Raw genomic sequence first — 21,498 nt, 5'->3', positions numbered from 1 at the left:
GGTGGCATATGAATATAATAATCACAGCATCAGGTAACACTTTATAATAGCCATCATTTTTGAATGGCAAATTTATTGTTAATTAAACTGTAGTCAATAATTATTTGACTGTTAATAATGAAATGCTTTATAAGCCATTTGTTACACAATTGTAACGGTTTAAAAATATCAGTTAAAACTTTACCATAAACAATAGCCTAAAAAGTGAATTTCATTGCTGTCACATTGAGTCCAATGTGTTTTTACTGTTGTGGTGGAACAAAAAAATTGACTTTAAATTTCTTCAAGATTTAAGAACTTTGGAAAAAAAGGCATTAATCATTGTGGGGAAATTCCTCCTGGTCTGGACCAAGAGTGGAAGCCACTGATCAAATATTCTACTCAACATTAACTACTGTGTATATTCTTGAGTATTAAAATGGTTTAACTGTGACATATTTTGGTAAAAATTGTATTTTGTTTTATCCATTCAGATATTGGACAGTGTTATCTCTTACTGAGTATGTTGGTTCTATTGTTTTGAGAGCTTATTTAGTGCATAGGGCAAAGTGAAGCTAAATCATTTTAATAAATAATAAAAATAATAAAATAAATAGACAATCATTTCCCATAGCTCAAGGTAACATCTTCTGCTTATTTGTTCGAGCAGCAGTCCAGAACTTGAAGGAGTCAGTGTGAAATTGTATAAATCAGAGAAAAGCATCAAGTTTTCACATGTGAAGATTAATGACCTGTTCTTTCTTGTGAAGGAATTAAACAGATTTGGTGTTAGTCATAATGCTCAGGTAAAGGTGTATGCTGTAAAATAGTTAAATCATTTGGAATGATCTACATCTTTGCAGGTAAAACTACTCTGGCTGATTGCTTAGTGGCAAGTAATGGTATCATATCAAGTCGACTGGCTGGGAAGGTAAGTGACTTTATCTTTAAAGCTCTATGACCTGTACATGTTGTTCAGTTGTTTAGTCATCATTTGTGTTACTCTGATGTATTAATTGAGCAGCTGAGGTACCTGGACAGCAGGGAGGATGAACAGATCAGAGGAATCACCATGAAGTCCAGTGCCATCTCTCTGCATTACAGACACGGTAAGGCCATTTTGGTTAGCCCTGAAGTAAAATTCTCATTTAAAGATTTCTTACTGTGGGAGGCTATCACTCCATGCTGTTCATTACATTCTAGTATTAATTGATGATGATTTTCTGCAACTTCCTGTTTTTTGGCCTTTTTTTTACTTTAAATGTACACCATTTAATCACGACTGAACAGAGTGGACCAGGGTCTTGTGTATTCAGTATTGTATTGTGCACTGTATTTGGTGGAGAGAGACATGGCAATCATGGCATCTCAGTAAGCGCAAGATGTCAGTATTACATTTTTTTTTACTATTGTAACTTCAGTCGAAAATAGTGAAAAAAAAACATGATGGCAAGTCTTATTCATTAGGCCATCTATGCATGGGGAAAAGAGATATAATATACCACAAACAAACAAGTACATTCAATTGTTTGATGGTGAATTAAGCAAATACTATGTAAAGAATAGTAGTATATACAGTACTAGCTCTCAATATGATCCTTGGTTGATGACTCTGTCTATAGCATTGAAATTTTATATAAGAAAATAATAATCAATAAAAATAGTTTTAGAGTTTTACATTACTTTAAATCAAAAGCTGTTGAATTCTCTGCAATCTAAACAAGATTTTTTGAGGAGAAGACTCACACTAAATAGTGTTCACGTGTCTCTGGTGTCCTCAGGAGATCAGGAGTATTTACTAAACCTGATTGACTCTCCTGGTCACGTCGACTTCTCCTCTGAAGTTTCCACTGCTGTCAGGCTGTGTGATGGAGCCATTGTAGTTGTTGATGCTGTGGAGGGAGTGTGTCCACAGGTAAATATCACTGTTGACTTAATGTCTCATTCTGTTAAAGATAAATATAAAGATTAATCATGTTTACTGTAGATTCACATTCTTTCCTCAGAATGGTCTTAGTTTGCAGTCTGTAAGTATTTATTTGGATTTTTGTGTGTCTAATCCAGTACATTGGATTTGATTTGATATTTGAAATTAAACAATGACTATAAGGTTAACCTGTTAAGCACGAGCGGAGCCCGACTGGGTTGGATTTGTTAAATATATAGTTTAGTACCTGAGAAATTTTAAATGGCACAGTTGCTGCTAGTGCTGTGCGATATGGACACAATTTTATATCTTGATATAGCTAATTTTATATCCCGATAACGATATATATCCCGATATAGTATTTTTTCTTAGAATTATATATATATATATATATGTTCAAATCAATCACATCTCAGCACTATTTTTGATAACCATGTGAATGAAAGGCAAATGAATGGCACTTTCTCCTTTTATTCGTGACTTTTTGCAGGACTGTCACAACAAATAAGAATTTGTAAACAAAAACTATTCCAAGCTTTTATGTAAATATAAAAAAATAAAGATCTTTTACCGGGTAGGACAGCCAGTAGGCCTCGCGGCTGGACCTATAAAAACCCTTTTTGGCACCAAATCTTCTTGGGGTTCTGCTTGTGTATTCGCGTCTGATGTAACGCTACTATTAACGTTATTTTCGTCTTCCATTGCGCTCTCCTCTGTCTCCGCCATACTGCTTTGCCTCTGTTTACTCCCGAGCGACCAGTGCCGTAAACGAGTCCTTGCGGGTGACGTAAAAATGCTACCACAAAGCAGTAGCGTTGCTGCAGTTACATCACCTTCATACAATGAACTTGTTTTGAACTCAAATTTTGGATATTCAACGGTCATTCCGACGTTGAGTTGTGCTTTACACGGCGTATTAAATCACAACCGTAGTGTACGTTAACGTTAGTGTAGCAGCAGTGCTAAACAAGTAGCCTACACGTTAAAATTACGATATAAACAACAGAGGGTTATAAACTACGGTAGACATTTTTATATCGCACTACGATATATATCGTAATATCGCTCAGCTCTAGTTGCTGCCAAAATTTTATAAAATTTTCCAAAATTCCACCTGAGTTCTCTGTACTAAACCCTCTCTAATTTTGTTCTGATTCACTTTATTAGCATTAAAGTTTGCATGAGGCAAGAGGTAATGTTCAGATGTTTTGCTATGGTTTGCTAGAGATTTGGAGCTGTAGCTGCGTCATTCCTTAGGGATATTCATTCTAAAATTGTTATTTTAAAAAAAATCTTTCATTTATGCTGTGTGCCAATTTCATTTACTCAGACTCAGTGATATATATATTTTTACTTATACACCTGAACAAATATTTAAAGTGCTCCCTTTATTATGATACCTTGAGTTTTCAAATAGACCTTGTAGTTTAGTTCTGAACTTGCAACAAAACTATATGAAAGATTAGGATCCAAGCATAAAGGTCCACTTACTAGTATGTCAGAGCTTACTCATCTCATGGCCTTCATTAGTGAATGAAGCTTGTAGCACCACATTATGTAATAACGCCCCATTATGTAATAATGTAATACATTTTCACTTCATTATGTAATAACGCCGCATTTTGTAATAATCTGTGACATTTTGTAATACAATTCTTGAACGCAATATGTAATAAACTTTGCTGCATTATGTAATAAGTTCTTACATATTGCATCAGTAATTACAAAATGCAGGTGTTGCACTTTTTTTTATCAAGAAAATGTAACAATTTGGTGCATTATGTAATAAACCACCAAAATGGATTTCTTAATTAGAAAAAAACATTATACCATCAGAACGACATTGACTTTAAGCATACCAGCGTGAATCGTCATGCGTCTGCTAGTTTAACTTATCATTGCTAATCAGATCGTTAACTTAAAAGATTGTTCTTTTATCTGTTAGCATTTCATATTAGTTGCAAATCAATCAACACAAAATTCTAAAAGACATATTCTGAAAGAGAGTCTGAAATCTGTTCTTTGTTCATACCTTTTAGAGCCCAACCGCTAAAGGATTTTTAAGGCCGATACCGATACAAATATTTGGTGGTTTAAAAATCCGATATTCCGATATATCGGCCGATATATATATATATATATATATATATATATATATATATATATATATAAAAAAAAAAGAAATCCAGAAACGCATAACAAAACATAAACAGATTTCCGTAACATTAGTTATTTGTAGTTATTTATGAGTCCTCACTGAAATAATATGATAATGCAGTTTAAAATTAAACTTGTTTGTTTTATTGTCACAACCAAACAGAGGAACATCAAAATTACTACCTAATTCAGTTTCACTCTCGGCTTACAACAGCAGCAAAACTGGGCATGGTAGTCACAAATTTTGTCACGCTTATTTGAGTTAAGAGAACTGATGAGGATGTTCTTTTAATTGTTATTCAAGCAATGTATTTCTCGTGACAGTTGCCAACTTACCATTAGCACACTTCACCGATGATCTCAGTCATGGATAACTGGTTCACTCTGCCCGACTCTGGCTGGATCAGCTGGTTGTAGGGTTTGTGGCGTTCTAAACACGAGTGTTGCCAACAGGGACGTTGTAGAGTGTCCTCTGGTGGACAAACTATGCACCGCCAACACTCATAACATGATTGAAGGGTGTTTTGTTTTATTTTATTTTTTAAATATTCATTTATCGGCCATTATAAATGCCGATACCGATAGTTTGGAAAATGCCTAATATCGGCCAGTCGATATATCAGTCGGGCTCTAATACCTTTCATCATGTTGCCTCTTGTTTATTTTCCAGCTGAAGTGTAAGCTATAGAGGACGAAATTGCTCCCCTAAACTGAAGCCAAAATGTTTGTATCTCCCCCTTGTGGCTGGCAGTAGCACATGCATACATTCTACCAGTGCTCTAAATTACAGTAGGCTAACACCCGCCGAATGTGTGGCATTATGAATCTTTACGGTACATAGATACACATTTACGGAAGCGTATTGCTACCATACCAGAAAATATATATATATATATTAGGGGTGTGCAGAGCAGCCGATATTTGTATCTGTATTTGTATTTGTTGAGGGGGGGAAATTATTTGTATTTGTATTTGTATTCGAGTAAAATTCAAAATAGGCGTAAAAATATATATCTTTTTGAGTTACAATTCTAATTGTCGTTATATTGTAAGTATTCTTTAATTATCCATTATAATAATTATGGATATGCAATATTGGTTGATGGTTTTCCATAAATCCAGCAATGAACATGTAACAAGAAATGTCATTGAAAAGAAAATAACATAACAGCCATTACCTCATTCATGGTTAAACCAACAACTAATAAAATATCATTGTGAACATTATGAACCCCACCACCACCCGTCCTTGTTGGAGGACGATGAGCAGACAGAATAAAAACAAATAATACTTAAAAGAACTGTTCTTTCTAATGCACAGAGCTCCAAGAACTAAACTTGGTCTGTAAATAATATGACATAGTAGCCTATAGCTAACGGTCATTATGCTTCTGGCCTCTACCTGGTCTTTTTACTAAACTTAACCAACTCCTTTCTTCATTGCCTAAAACCCAACCAAAGCACCAAGCAAAGATTTTTTTTTTCTCCCCCGGTCTGCTGTCAGCAGGGTCGCTGGCTGCAGCAGCCTCGCGCCCGTGAAGTGGGCTTCAGCCGCGCTCGAGCGGAGCAGGGGAGAGAAACAATGTGTATTTCTTTTACTCTGTGGAAGATCTCCCAACGGAGTGAGGGACAAAGCAAGTGGGACAGATCTGCCCAGTCCCTGAGCAGCGCGCGTTTCACAGACAAGCCACAACGCAGAGTGTAAACAACGTCACCTGGTTCAGCAGCACCATGGACAGCTGCGGGGGCAGGGGGGTTGGAACAGCGGTGTTTCGACCCCCCTGCCCCCACCCCCGACTCCTGAACGTCACTCACTCACTCATCCGGGCATGTACTGCGGTCTCATGAGGAAACGTAGCTTTTTGATATGATGTTTTTCTTGTTCCCGAATACAAATATTATATAAAGTGTTTGTTCAAAATAAGTATTCGTAAAAAGACGTTAATTGTGCTTTTCCGAATACCGTATTCGGGTTCGGCTCCACCCCTAATATACGTCAGATTCACGTTATAACGTGATAAGTTGGTCTCGGGTGGAGGGGGCGGAAGTGAATCCATGAATCCACCTGGATAGTCTCAGTTTCATTGACTTATTTATACTGTCATTGACATTTCATGCTGACCGTGGAGGTTTGTCCGATCCGAGTGTCTGATTGGAGGCCGCAGCGTGACATCGGGCCTGTGGAGCCCTAGGTGTCCCTCCAGCTGATCACGTTATAATGATTATAACGTTATATGATTTTTATTTATTTTTTTCTGGAATGGCAGCAATACCCTTTGGTACTTCCGTTTATAAGTCTACTACAGTAAAAAATTTCACATGTATTGAGCGAGTTACTTTTTTCTTTGCTAGAATTTTGAGAAAAAGTTGTCAGCTCTTGTCAGTAGACTACTTTTCACTCATATATATTATGAGGGTTTGTTTTCAGGCATGCAAATCTCTCACCTTTTGGCGAAATTCGCCGTTTTGAATCCAAAATAGGTCATCCACGTGAATCGTGTAGAACCGATGAGAAAATGTTTTTTTTTTTTGGGGGGGGGGGGGGGTGTTGCGGAGCGGAGCGGGAGCGGATATGGATTTCTATACCTGGGAGCGTAGAGCAGCGGACTTGCAATTCACCGCCATAACGCTAGAGGCGTGTGTGTGGCAAAACGGCTGGATAGTAGTAATCAGTAGTATATTTGGCTGGACGACAACCGCCGTTAAACACGAGGAAGAAGAAGAAGAAGAAGAAGAAGTAGAAGGAGCTTTTCGCGTGGTGAATCGATAGCCTAAGACTGAAAGAGTGCCTGCCCGGCACTCTTTCAGTCTTATCGATTCACCACGCGTGTTAATTTCGTCAGACGAGACGAAAAATATTCGTCAACGATGGTTTTTTTCATGACGAAAACGAGACGCCCTTAAACACTGACTGTGACGAAATTAACATGCATTTTTTGTTGACGAAAAAAGACGAGACGAAATCTACTTAATCAAATAAAAACTTAATACAATGTCTCTTTTTTCGTCACAGACTTTTAAATTACAATCCAAAAAGCCTTCACTGGATGCGCGTCAGTTTTTTTCTCATCCTGCGCTGCTGCCAGGGGTGTGTGTGTGTGCGCGCGCGCGTGTGCGTGTGCCTGAGTGAGCACACACACACCGGTGCTCTGTGCTAAGTGCGGCGAGTACAAACAGAGCTTCTCTGGTGAAACGTGCTACAGAGTAATTTCACGTGTTTCAATAAATGTATTCCTGCCTGATAAAACTGAGATGAGTGAGAAAAAGACTAAAATGAATCTAGTGGTTTGACTAGATTAATTGTGATTAACATTACTGTCAATCTGCTTTCAAAGACTAAAAAAAGACTATTGACTAAAACTATTACTACTACTACTACTAAAATACTTTGGATTTTCTTTGACTAAAACTAGACTAAAATGCCAAGACTTTTCGTCGACTAAAATGGTGACGTTGGATACAGTATGTATACAGCATCTTTCATGGACCCAGAGTCGAGTCTTCTTTTAGCTTGATGAATGAGGTCATTGACCATAGAAGTGGAAACGTGAACATTTAAACATTCAATGCCATACAAACGGTCAAGTACACCCTCCAGTCCAGGGAGAAGACAGTTGAGCTGTGTAGTTCTTCAAAAGGGAGGATGTGCAGTACGGGGAGGTGGACCGCACACTGTCGCCCCCCCCCCCCACCCCAATATCCTTCTCACCTTTTTCAGCCCTGACCTGTTTGCATGCCTGTGTTTTACATATCCTATAACTACAGATAAAGGACAAAATTTGTTACATTTTCTGTTCCATATTTGTTTTCGTGTTTTGTCTGCTTTCTGTCACATATAATATTTGCATAACATAATCCAGATTGCATGTGTGTATGTCTTCCAACATTTCAGTGCACCGATAATGTTTGTGCCAGTAACACTCATTTAGTGCAGTTTTTGTCTCTATGAGCTTTCAAACACATTCTCTATGAATTCAGTTATATTTGATTTAGATTTGACCAATGAAACATCCTACTAGTTTTTAAAATTAATTCATATTAATGATTCATGCTGGTATGCTTAAAGTCAATGTCGTTCTGATGGTATAATGTTTTTTTTCTAATTAAGCCATCCATTTTGGTGGTTTATTACATATTGCACCAAATTTTCTTGATAAAAAAAAGTGCAACACCTGCATTTTGTAATTACTGATGCAATATGTATGAACTTATTACATAATGCAGCAAAGTTTATTACAAATTGTGTTCAATAATTTTTTTACAAAATGTGGCAGATTATTACAAAATGCGGCGTTATTACATAATGAAGTGTAAATGTATTACATTATTACATAATGGGGCGTTATTACATAATGTGGTGCTACAAGCTGTTTCAAGTAGGGGTCGACCGATATGACCTTTTCAGAGCTGATACTGATTATTAAAAATGAAGGAGACTGAAAACAGATATTTGGGACTGACATTGATTTGCATTAAAAAATAAACTAACAACCAGTGATGAATTAAGTACAATTTACTCAAGTACTGTTCTCAAGTACAATTTTCAGGTAGTTTACTTGAGTATTTCCATTTTCTGCTACTTTATACTTCCTCTCCACTCTCCACACTAGTTACTTTGCAGATTCAGACTTTTCAGTCTGCTCCGATTGATTGGGCACCGATCGTTATCAGCTGATATAGGTTGTAAAAAATGTTATCTGTGGTCTCTATAGAACCCGATCAGAAGAGCCGGTCGATAAACACAGGACACAGTTTATCTATGTGCTGCTAAAATGTCACAGCCACACACACCTCGGGACTCTGCTGCTCACTTCCCTCCTGCCAAAATCAATATGGATTTTCAGTGGTTGGCTCTTGGTTTAACCAGCATATCAGCAAGGTCCTGCAACCTGTTTGTGACTGAGTAGATAGATGGACCGGTACCGCAGAACAATTCTCGCGATGTTAGGTCTCGCATATGGAGGACTAAACATGACTTAAGTATAAATAAATACATAGATAAATAAATGCATAAATAAATGTATAATAAATGCTGAAATAAATAAATAAATACATAAATAAATAAATAAATGTATAAATAAATACAGGAATAAATAAATAAATGCATAAATAAATAAATAAATAAATAAATGTATAAATAAATAAATGCATGAATAAATAAATGCTGAAATAAATGAATAAATAAATAAATGCTGAAAAAATGTATAAATACATAAATAAAAGAATAAATAAATATATAAATGCTTTATATTTATTTCTACATTTCTGTTCACCTACATTTATTTATTTCTGTATTTCTGTGTCCATATGTTAATGAGTTAGGCGGTCCTAACCTCAGTCAACAGCATGATTGGTTACAGGAGTGTGCTCGATTCGGGTCGACTACTTCTGCCTTACTAGCGGCGCTGATGTTGTTGGCTACCAGCCCGCCCGCTCAGCTAACCCCCTCTGGTTTAGTAATGGCATTTTTTGTACGATCATTAGCGAATGATTTAGAGAACCATGCAACCAACGACTATGTTCAGTTTCGTCTGGATAGATTGATGGATGACTTGGCTCAGCTAAACGCCGATATGGATGTGCAAACTGAGCTAGCAGTCTTAGACAGTCTGGAAGAAGTCGGCCGCCAACTTTACATCCTGTCAGAGACAGAAGAAGGGACCCTTGGACGTCCTCTATCCCACCGTGATAGCATAGACTGCGAGCTACAAGGACCAAAACCCCGGTTTTTACAAAAATAAGCCGTCCTCCAAGCTGGACGGAGAATATTGATCGCTATGCACAGCCGGCAGCCGGGCGAGTGCGCAGGGACCGTCTGCAAATTGCAATACAAGAGCAAGACGCTGCAAACAAAAATCAATAACTCCACTGTTATACAGTATTGAGACTCCAAAATCACTACACACACCAAGAGTCTCCTCATGGTCATACTACAACAGCTGTTTTGGAAAAATATATATCTCCATGGTCCAAATCGGATAACATATGTTTTTATTATTATTATTATTATTATTATAATTATTGTTGTTATTATTATTATTAGAAGCGAATGTTAGAGAGAGAAAGATTAGAGAGAAATGAAGAGAGAAAGACAGAAATGAAAATAACAAAACCAATAGGCTACATGTCCAAGACACGTCATAATGTCCTCTTGAGGGTCAGGTGATCTGGTTATATACGTTTTTTTTTTTTTTTTTTTTTTTGTTTATTTATAATATATTAATTGATTATTAATTGTGGTAATTCGATTAGAATCGAGCGGGAGTTCTCATGCACCTACGAAGTGATCACGAGCAGAGCATGACCTGAGCAACTGATTAATACCAATAAAAAATCACCAAAAATATGCAAAAGCCTATCTATCCAAAACAGCTGTTGTAGTATGACCATGAGGAGACCCTTGATGTGTGTGGTGATTTTGGAGTCTCAATACTGTATAACAGTGAAGCTATTGATTAATATTGGTAGATATTAATGATTAATACCAATAAAAAATCACCAAAATTATGCAAAAGGCACATTTATCCAAAACAGCTGTTGTAGTATGACCATGAGGAGACTCTCGGTGTGTGTAGTGATTTTGGAGTCTCAATACTGTATAACAGTGGAGTTATTGATTTTTGTTTGCAGCATCTTGCTCTTGTATTGCAATTTGCAGACGGTCCCTGCGCACTCGCCCGGCTGCCGGTTGTGCATAGCGATCAATATTCTCCGTCCAGCTTGGAGGACGGCTTATTTTTGTAAAAACCGGGGTTTTGGTCCTTGTAGCTCGCAGTCTATGCTATCACGGTGGGATAGAGGACGTCCAAGGGTCCCTTCTTCTGTCTCTGACAGGATGTAAAGTTGGCGGCCGACTTCTTCCAGACCATCTAACACTGCTAGCTCAGTTTGCACATCGATATCGGCGTTTAGCTGAGCCAAGTCATCCATCAATCTATCCAGACGAAACTGAACATAGTCGTTGGTTGCATGGTTCTCTAAATCGTTCGCTAATGATCGTACAAAAAATGCCATTGCTAAACCAGAACTGCAGCTAAGGGTTAGCTGAGCGGGCGGGCTGGTAGCCAACAACATCAGCGCCGCTAGTAAGGCAGAAGTAGTCGACCCGAATCGAGCACACTCCTGTAACCAATCATGCTGTTGACTGAGGTTAGGACCGCCTACCTCATTAACATATGGACACAGAAATACAGAAATAAATAAATGTAGGTGAACAGAAATGTAGAAATAAATATAAAGCATTTATATATTTATTTATTCTTTTATTTATGTATTTATACATTTATTTCAGCATTTATTTATTTATACATTTATTTCAGCATTTATTTATTCATTTATTTCAGTATTTATTTATTTATTTATTCATTTATTTCAGCATTTATTTATTTATGCATTTATGTATTTATTCCTTTATTAATTTGTTACATTTATTTATTTATTTATGTATTTATTTCTTTTTTTTCAGCATTTATTTATTTATACATTTATACATTTATTTCAGCATTTATTTATTCATTTATTTCAGTATTTATTTATTTATTTCAGCATTTATTTATTTATGCATTTATGTATTTATTCCTTTATTAATTTGTTACATTTATTTATTTATGTATTTATTTCTTTTTTTTCAGCATTTATTTATACATTTATTTATGCATTTATTTATTTATTTATTTATACTAAAGTCATGTTTAGTCCTCCATACTCGCAATGAGTGGCCAGCCAGTGATTATAACTAGCACTAGATAACTATGGTAACAGCAGGAGAAGACATGCTCCATTGGAGTCAGAAGTAGTCCATTGAATTTATCATTTGGGATTGTCTGTTTGTGATAAATATATTTTCTGTTGTCCTGCGTGGAGGCAACGCTGTTTGTTTCGAGCCTTACGGCAACCAGAGCTAACAGCCGACTGAGCTAACAGCTAACTGAGCTAACAGCAACCAGAGATAACAGCTGACTGAGCTAACAGCAGCCAGAGCTAACAACTGACTGAGCTAACAGTAACCAGAGCTAACAGAAACCAGAGCTAACAGCTGACTGAGCTAACAGCAACCAGAGCTAACAGAAACCAGAGCTAACAGCCGACTGAGATAACAGAAACCAGAGCTAACAGCCAACTGAGATAACAGAAACCAGAGCTAACAGCCGACTGAGATAACAGCAACCAGAGCTAACAGCAGACTGAGATAACAGCAACCAGAGCTAACAGCAGACTGAGCTAACAGTTGACTGAATTCACAGCATCCTGAGCTAACAGCTAACTGAGCTAACAGCTGACTGAGCTAACAGCAACCAAAGATAACAGTTGACTGAGCTAGCAGCAGCAAAAGCTAACAGCTGACTGAGCTAGCAGCAGCAAGAGCTAACAACTGACTGAGCTAACAGCAACCAGAGCTAACAGCTGATTGAGCTAACAGCAACCAGAGCTATCAGCTGACTGAGCCAACAGCAACCAGGGCTAACAGCTGACTGAGCTAACAGCTTATAGCTTAGTGAGCTAAAGACTCACAGCAGGACTGAGAGCTTCTGTTCAGAGAAACATTAAGTGTTAAACAGTGAACTGCAGTTTAATGTGACAACACAACAAGTTTTCACTTTCACTAAGTATACTGAAGTAGACTACGTTTGCTGAGAACAGTTGACTTTGAGTTTGGAGTTACAGACACTTGACATCAGTGTAAATTTCATCAGTCTTGTGTCAGAGATGAAAGTAACCAGATACAGGTAGTGGCCAGGTGGTGGAGTACTGGCTTCGGGGGACAAATACATCACTACAAAGACTGAGACACAGAGTTATCCCCTCAGTGTTACTGAATTCCTTGTCATATTCACTTTTTTCTTTATATATAAATATATTAAATATAATTATTTATTTCCTCAACATTTTGATGCCACTAAATTATGCCACTAATAAGTAACAACTTTAGGTGACAATAAAATAAAGATTTTGATTGGTGATCGGCGATTGGTATTGGCTCATACTGCTTCCAGCACTCGATGATTAGTGATCGGCACCAACAATCCTGATCGGAGCACCCTTATTGTTCAGTGTTTATAGGCTTTTAAATGTTTTACCAATCAGATAGTGTTGTGGGCAGGACATTGTATGAGAGGATGATTTATCAGAGCCATATTAGCACATGTTTAAATCAGTTTATTTTATCTGCACTCTGACAGAAAAATCACCATACTGATACTCGGAAATGCTGAATATCAGCCCCATACTTGGCCAGGGCCGATAATTGGTTTTCCCCTTGTCTTTAGTGTTGTCACATGACCTAACTGTGTAGCATCGGCCAAGTGAGCAACTCCTCTCTCTGATCAAGGAGGTCTTTCACTGATTCCAAAGACCAGCTTTGAATAGAGACAGGGGTTACCGTCTGTCTCCATACAGTATATAACCACCTATTGTCCAGTGACAGAAGTTTCATGCTTAGGTTACAGGATGACAACTGTACAACCCCTGAGGAAGTGTCCAGTACTCTGAAGCCAATTTGATAGAGTGGCCAAACGGAGTAATTACAACATCACGTTGTACACGGGCAGGCACAAAATGACTTTTTCCCATAAGCTTACATTGTGAAAGAAGCAGCTGTACAACGGTGGATAATAAGGGTGTGACGAGATCTCGTGCCACAAGATCTCGTCACACCCGTGGTGGAAAATCAGTGACTCCTCCACACATTGGAACCGAAGTACACCATCCCGTCACCCACGCATATTACTCACACAGTGATCCTGAACCTCTACAAAGATAGCATACCTTTGCATCCCTGCTACCTCCGTTCCAAGTGAGCGTGTCTTTTCAACTGCAGGAGACATAGTCAGTGCCCAAAGGACTCGACTGCTGCCAGAAAACATAGACATGCTCATATTGTTAAAAGAACATGACCATACCGTTAGGGTGACCATATTTTGATTACCAAAAACCAGGACACTCGGCCCAGCAATGAGATACGATACTCAAAATTTACTCAAAGATGCCTTAAAATTAACAGACATTTAAAGTATGCCTCCTCTGTATGGACAGAATATTGATATATTACAAACAAAATACTATCTATAACCAAAGACACACATTCAGACTTGCTTCTCAGAGGTTACTCAACATGTTTTATTATATAAGTTTCAAAAACAACAAATGAAATAATGATAGAAATAATGTCTCTTCTGTATTAGAAAATAAATAAATAATAAATAACTGAAAAATACCTCTGCTACTGTATATTAGCAATCCAACTTAAACAAAATAGCTCTCACAAACTTACAAAAAATATCTATCTTCAGTTTTCTTCTGCATCCTTGTTTTCATCTTCATCCTGTTTTTCTTCCTCATCCTCCTTGTTTGCCCATTTATATTTTGCTGTAGAGCTGATCTTTCCCAGCAGTTTTTTGTTGCTTAACAAATAAGCATGAAAGTCTTTGCAAGACATGTCTTTGTAGTTGTATTGCACAAAGAGAATCCCTTTCAATGACTCAACAGAGAGCTGGTTCCTCTCCTTCGTCCACTGGCTCTGCATCAATGAGAAAACCCTCTCAACATTTGCATTATGAGAGGGAAGTGCAAAGACAAACTGTGCAATCTTCAGTAGTTCTGAGTAGCATTCAATGCTTTTGGCCTTCTCAAAGTATTTGGTCCACTTCTGGTGCACCTGCAGGCCAATGAACTCTTCATCACTGTTGCACCTTTCTATGAATCTCTTCAGATTGGCAACCTGGTCAAAACACTTGACATCATCAATTGGCACCCCCTTCTCTCTAAGGTGCTTGATGCAGACCTCCACATCATCCCAATCTGGTGGCTCACTCATATCCATCCACATGAATGTTGAGAACTCTTCCATGGGAGTCATCCACTTCTCCAGATACTCCAGACATGCACTGTACAGGCCTTGCACATCAGCACAGAACTTGTCACAGCCCTCACCCAGTCCATCTCTGCGATTTTCTGCCAGTAGTCCCTTAACTTTAAGGGACATGAAATTGTTGCTCTTACGTTCAAAAAGAACGTTGTGAATGCTGTTCAATATTTTCTTCACCTCCATGATGGAGTTGTTCTCCTTTTCCATTTGTTGAATGTGGGTGTGGAACACAGACATCAGTGAGTGCATGTGCCACAGGTAGATCTCACTGAAGTTGTTTTCAAGAAACTTCTTTATCACTATAGGTGGCTTTTGCTGTGACAGAAAAAATGCCTTTAAAGCTGGGAACATCTGTAGCATCCTCTCAATGCCTGGGAACAATGACAGCCACCTTGTCTTGCTGTGAGAAAGCATCCTCCTGTACTCAATGTCAACAAAATCACAGTACTCTTTTAGGTTCTCAGTACGCACTGTGTAAATGTGGAAGTACTGGTAGATTTTGAACATGATATTCTCAAGGTCAACATCTATTGTGTCTGCCCCATGATGAACACAATTATTCAATATGTGTGCTGGGCAACCCACACCAATCAGGGTCTTGTTCTGCAGCAACCTCTTCAAATTTGCAAACACATTGTTTCCCCCTTCATCACGCCGGATTCCACCAAAATTGGTGTTGCAATTATCTCCAGTAAATGCAATGCATTTTTCAGACAAATTGTTTTTTGCCAGTGTTTCAGTGAGATAATTTGCAATGGTTTCTGCTTTCTCATTAGGTGTGTCTTTCACCTCAATTAATTTTGTTTGCACACCACCCTTCTTCCAATCAAAATACTGGATTATGATCGGGAATATTTTCACTGCTCCGTGGTTACTCCCATCTGTACAAATACCACAATACTGGATTTCTTTCAGAGCTTCATTTGTGACTTCAACAGAGTGGGGCGCTAAAACACCATTCACAATGGCTTCGGTCTTAGTGCGGGCACTATTAAACTTTTTGGCGGTGTCAGAATCTGGGAATGCCTTTTTTAACAATGCACTAGTGCAATCGATGGACCTGTAGCTGTTGTGGTGTTTCACTGTGTGAAATGAGAATGCACCCTCCGCTGCATTCACAGCATCCTCCGATTTCCCGGGTCTCACAAAGAACTCTGTCAACTTTGATGAACTACACTCACCTCGGACACTTTTTTTATGTTTTTCGGTGTCCATGTGGGCTTTGAGGTCCCTGGCACCCCCATTGGACACCGAAACATAAGTACCGGGTTTGCACACGGTGCACGAAGCCTCCCACTTGTCCCGACCGGGACGGTAAGTGGGGAATTTCTTCTGCAGCTCATCGTTAAACGTACATTTACGTTTCGGCATGATGCAGGCACGAGTGCTGTGGCTGTCTGCTCGCTTTAAGTGTAAATGTAGCAGCCTCTCGGGGATTGCATCGCATGCAGTGTCATTTTAATCGCCCAATGAAAAACAATGAAAACCAGGACATTTCACCACTTTATAAAAAACTCCCGGGACGGCCAGGACAGGACGTGAAAACAGGACATGTCCTGGGAAAACAGGACGTTTGGTCACCCTACATACCGTAGGTTGGGCAGTGTAGTTGTAGCCAGCCAAGAGATATTTGGTCAGTCTCTCCATAAGTATAATAAGTCCATAAGTAAGAGAGAGTCCTACTTTGAATATTGTTTGCATTGAAAAAATAAGACAAAGAAAAACTTTTTCATTTTTTATTTTCAATTAATGGAAAGAAGTTCAGTTTGACAGTCACACACAGCTTCAATTCGAAGTTAGAAGCTCACGCATAGTTCATGCACGGTGCTGTATAAGGCTGAAGAGACCCATGAAAAATCATACAGGAGAGAAGCCAGTCCGTTGAGTTGTTTGTGTCTTTTACTGCATATGATAATTCAAAGTAGAACTGAAGATATTCATTACAAGATGATTACTAGTTAAAACATTTCAGCCTGCATTGTTTTGCATTTTGTGACTTTCAATCGAATGAAACTTTTAAGAAGTTTTCTTAAAAATAGTGTTAAAATATCATCTCTTCTTGTTCTGTGTTCAGTATCATGTATGGTCTTGTGAGCTGAGTGTCTCGTCACTCCCGTAGTGGATAATCTCTGCCAAATGACTTGTCCCACCATCGGAACTTGAGCCATTCGGTTGATAACATTTTGCAAGTGTAGAACTACACAATTATATAATTTTATCTCCATTCAAGGTAGCTTAGGGCTAAACTGGACATTAGCCGGCTTGGCCTTGAGAAGTCTCCACCGAGCATGCTTTATGGGCTGCACGAAAGTTCTGGGTAATTTTATACTCAGGAAGTTGAACCTCTGACACTGTACCTGGATTTTCCTTAATACATCCAATGCACCTGGTACATGCAGAATTTTGTTTATAACAAAATTGGGCATTGTATAACAATTATGCCTAAATAAATTATTTCTAAATTCAAATGTGATAGTAAACCTCTGAATTACAGGACAAATCATACACCTTCAGTTGATGAATTTCACATACTTAAGGAAAGATTCTGTAAGTCCTTCCCAAGCCTAAATATTTTAACTCTTATGACAAACCAAAAGTGGACTGTTATATTTCAAATAATTATTTTTTTGACCCTCGATTAAAGGAATAGCTATCGACTTACCCTCATGCTGATGAGAAGTCCAGTGTAGTTTCTTATTCCTCAAAGTGCAGCTGGAGACCCGCGGGGGTACTCTCCTGCGTTCACGTGAGTCTTGTCAGCGTGTTCGTTTGTTTGAGTGAAGACATACAATGACGTTCCGTTTAACTATTTATTTAGAATTGTATCATTAAGCAAGCATGATCATGGACCTTTCTCTGTTAAACAAATCACAGTCAGCGACTTGCTGTTACTCTGTAACCCGTCGCCCAGAAAAAGGATGCAGATATTCACATTACAATAACAGTTATATTTTTGCTGTTGAGGTGTTATAACTTCTCATTGGTCAAAAAGGTGAGGAGGCCGTGGTCTAGACTTTGGCTCTCCTTTCGTTGGTGCACAGGCTGGTCCCAGCCTCTTGGCAACACGATTTCTCCAATCCGCGAAGACATCGCCCTGTGGAAAGAACCTCCCTCTTCCTGTTCTCTTCCTGCACTGCTTCTGCACTACTTTGAGTTCCTCTAAGGCTCACTTTGCTATCATTCCACAGACAGATACTGCTCACTACAAGGTCATCATGTGCAGGCAACTTTGTTACAGAGACAAAGGCAGCTGTGTTCTCTCTCTTATCCTGGCTTGTTTCTCCAATGTCTTAACCCTTCATAACATGGGGTCAATGCTTCTGTCAACCTCATCTATCAACAGGATAAGTACAGCTCTATATGGGGACATCATTAAGTGAACATGTGAAGTAGCATATGACTAAAAAGGTGAAAACTATTAAATCTCAACAGTCTCCCTCACAGTGTTTGCACTACGGAAGCCGCGCCAGACAAGATCAACGAGACTCGCGATAGATACACACCGGTATTTACATCCAGCTGTGAGCGACTGAGCGACACACAAACACAAGAGGGATCTGCCTGCACTAGTGATTTGAAACCTTGCGCGGGAGCGTGCCTCCTGGCAGATGTAGCATAGTGACTGTTTAGGCTAGAAAAATGTACTAAATGACGTCGTTTCGAGTAAACTCTGGATGTCGCCAATTCAGGACACTTGGATTGCAGCGGACGAGCAGTATGGAGGAATATTACGGAGTTTTTGTGTAGTTTTATGGACCTTTTCGTCTCGGACACAATTCACGCCCATTATATGGATTTTGAGTCGATAATGACTGAGTTTCGTTCTAGAGCGAACTATTCCTTTAAGGTGTTTTAACTTTTGTTGATGTTTATTTGTTTTGTTTAGATGCTTTCATAAAAAATATTTAATAAAATGTATTTACTTTTATTATATACTTTTATTATATTATTTTACCATTACCTATTTTTTTCACACAATATTTGAATTCTATAAATTCTGAAAACTGTATAATATGGTATTTATTTTGTTTTATGTATGTCCTTGTGGATGGAAATGCAGGCTTACATGTTGCTTCATGGTTTTTCCTGTTTTGCATTTGTCTACTGTTTGTAGACACAAGCTGTGCTGCGTCAGGCGTGGCTGGAGAACATCAGGCCTGTTCTGGTCATCAATAAGATGGACCGACTCATCATGGAGCTGAAGCTCACCTCTCAGGAAGCTTACACCCACCTGCAGAAGATCCTGGAGCAGGTGAGAGGCCCAGCTCTCATATGACACTGGCCACATTCAGCATACTTCATTATAAGGCATCTGTCATACAAGACACTGTCTGAAGTGACTGTTGTTAGAACCACGGCCTAGGGCAAACCCTGGCGCAACATGAAAATGAGACTCCCCTCTTCCCATCCCTCAAGCACCACCAACAGAGAAGCATTTTTACACACACACACACACCTCAACACATCTCACACACAAACAGACATGCTGGCAGTCTGGCTGAGAGAGGAGAGCCCCCAGGAACAGGGAAGAGCCGGCCTTTAAACTCCTGGCTTCGAGGCAGGAACCAATCAACTCCCTGGACAACCTACAATCACTCAAACACACCTGCAATCAATCACACACACGTAGGTAACAGAGAGGGTTATTTAAGCAGTGACAAAAGAAACATATATACGACCTCTGGGGTCGTAACACCTCCCCCCTTAAAACTGAACATTTCTCCCCCAAAGAAATGTTCAATTTCAGAGATGCAATAGGGTGTTCAGCTATCACAAGTCTGTCACTCTGTCGAGCTGAACCACAGTCTTCATAAAAGCAATACTTCAGTGGGTGCCACTCCCACTAACAAAATGGCTACCACCATGAGGAGAGAACACAAAACTAAACACAATTACTGTGGACACACAGGAGTGCAACAGCCACAAAATGAAAGGGTCACTGTGTAGTCACCACCACACACAAATGTTGCCAGCCTACACCTAAGCTGCAACCACAAGTGACGCACCAAAAGCGAACTGCCACCACCACGACACAAAATGTTACTGTAATGGAGATCGTAACATAAGAAACAAAGTGACCAGACGAATTGGGAAGCCACACCCACCACTCAAGATCCACTGATCTGTGGAGTGCCTCCATCCCAAACACACCAACTGTAATTAAATAAACTAAAGCAGTAACACCTACATGACCACACCAAAAGTGGACTGCAACAACCACCACACAAGAAGGCGTCACTGTGTAGTCACCACTACACGCAAATGTTGCCAGCTTACACCTAAGCTGCAACCACAAGTGACCCAACAAAAGTGGCGCACAGCCACCACAAAGGTCACAAACCACCAGTTACTGCACAAAAGTATTAATTACAGCCACACATCACAACGTGAATAAAGTAACCAAAACAAAAGCAGCCATCTCACAAAAAAACAAGTTGCTGTACAAAGTATAGAACGAAGGAAAACAAACTGCAATGACACCCAAACTTTACCTGCCTAGCAAGATGGCTAACTCACCTAGCTAGTCTTCAGTGGCTTGCCGAGCTCGAGGCATCTTTAAACGCTGAACTCAGTACATCACCGAAGACCAGGAATCTAGTCAACTGTAACACACTGAAGCGTGCCCCCACTCAGGGATTACCACCAAAAATAAGAAAGGCAAAATAATAAAGTGGCAAATCCTTGAACTTGCCCGGCAGCTATCTAGTCAGGGTGCTCAGTCAAAAACACAACTTGACATGCAGCAACAATGACAAAATATCTAACAAACGAGATGACCACTACACTTAACCAAAGGCCACTAATACAAAAAAAAACCTGAACCACATTAACCTCACCACATGGGCATTCAAATCCCGGACGAGCCATCAATTGTTACGACCAGGGCCTAGGGAAAACCCTGGCGCAACATGAAAATGAGACTCCCCTCTTCCCATCCCTCAAGCACCACCAGCAGAGAAGCATTTTTAAAGGTTTTATGTAAAAACACATCTCACACACAAACAGACATGCTGGCAGTCTGGCTGAGAGAGGAGAGCCCCCAGGAACAGGGAAGAGCCGGCCTTTAAACTCCTGGCTTCGAGGCAGGAACCAATCAGCTCCCTGGACAACCTACAATCACTCAAACACACCTGCAACCAATCACACACACACACTCAGGTGACAGAGAGGGTTATTTAAGCAGTGACAAAAGAAACATATATACGACCTCTGGGGTCGTAACGACTGTGTATTTTCTATAAACTCATAGAATGAAAAAGGTTTGTAATGTTTTGTAGACCATCGTAACTCAGTGTTTGTGTTTGTTCTTCCTTGTAGGTGAACGCAGTGACAGGGAGTTTGTTCACATCTAAAGTGCTAGAGGAGCGAGCAGAGAAAGAGAAGGAGGAGGAGAAAGAAAGTGAGACGTTGAGTGGAGATCAGGTTTACGACTGGAGCGCCGGGCTTGAGGACACCGACGACTCCCACCTCTACTTTTCTCCTGACCAAGGAAATGTGGTCTTCGCCAGCGCCATAGATGGATGGGGTTTCAGGTGAGATTGGTCCCTTCTTAAGCTGCAAGATGACATCA

The 21,498-nt window shown here is 39.3% G+C and overlaps 1 protein-coding gene across 3 annotated transcripts in view; it reads left to right on the top strand.

Moving 5' to 3' along the window:
• The window catches only part of efl1 (elongation factor like GTPase 1), a 189,906-nt gene that overhangs the window by 1,542 nt on the left and 166,866 nt on the right, over positions 1–21,498 (top strand). For all 3 annotated transcript variants that reach the window (XM_084353472.1, XM_084353473.1, XM_084353471.1), the window contains exons 3-7: positions 843–910; positions 1,004–1,088; positions 1,761–1,894; positions 19,042–19,179; positions 21,246–21,460. In XM_084353472.1, coding sequence (XP_084209598.1) covers positions 843–910; positions 1,004–1,088; positions 1,761–1,894; positions 19,042–19,179; positions 21,246–21,460 — 640 coding nt within the window. The remainder of the gene's footprint in view (positions 1–842; positions 911–1,003; positions 1,089–1,760; positions 1,895–19,041; positions 19,180–21,245; positions 21,461–21,498) is intronic.

The sequence above is a fragment of the Pagrus pagrus genome, assembly GCF_965226575.1.
Source record: "Pagrus pagrus genome assembly, chromosome: 1".
Taxonomy (NCBI): Eukaryota; Metazoa; Chordata; class Actinopteri; order Spariformes; family Sparidae; genus Pagrus; species Pagrus pagrus.
Note: the sequence above shows the minus strand (reverse complement) of the source record. Positions and strands in the feature narration are given on the sequence as shown.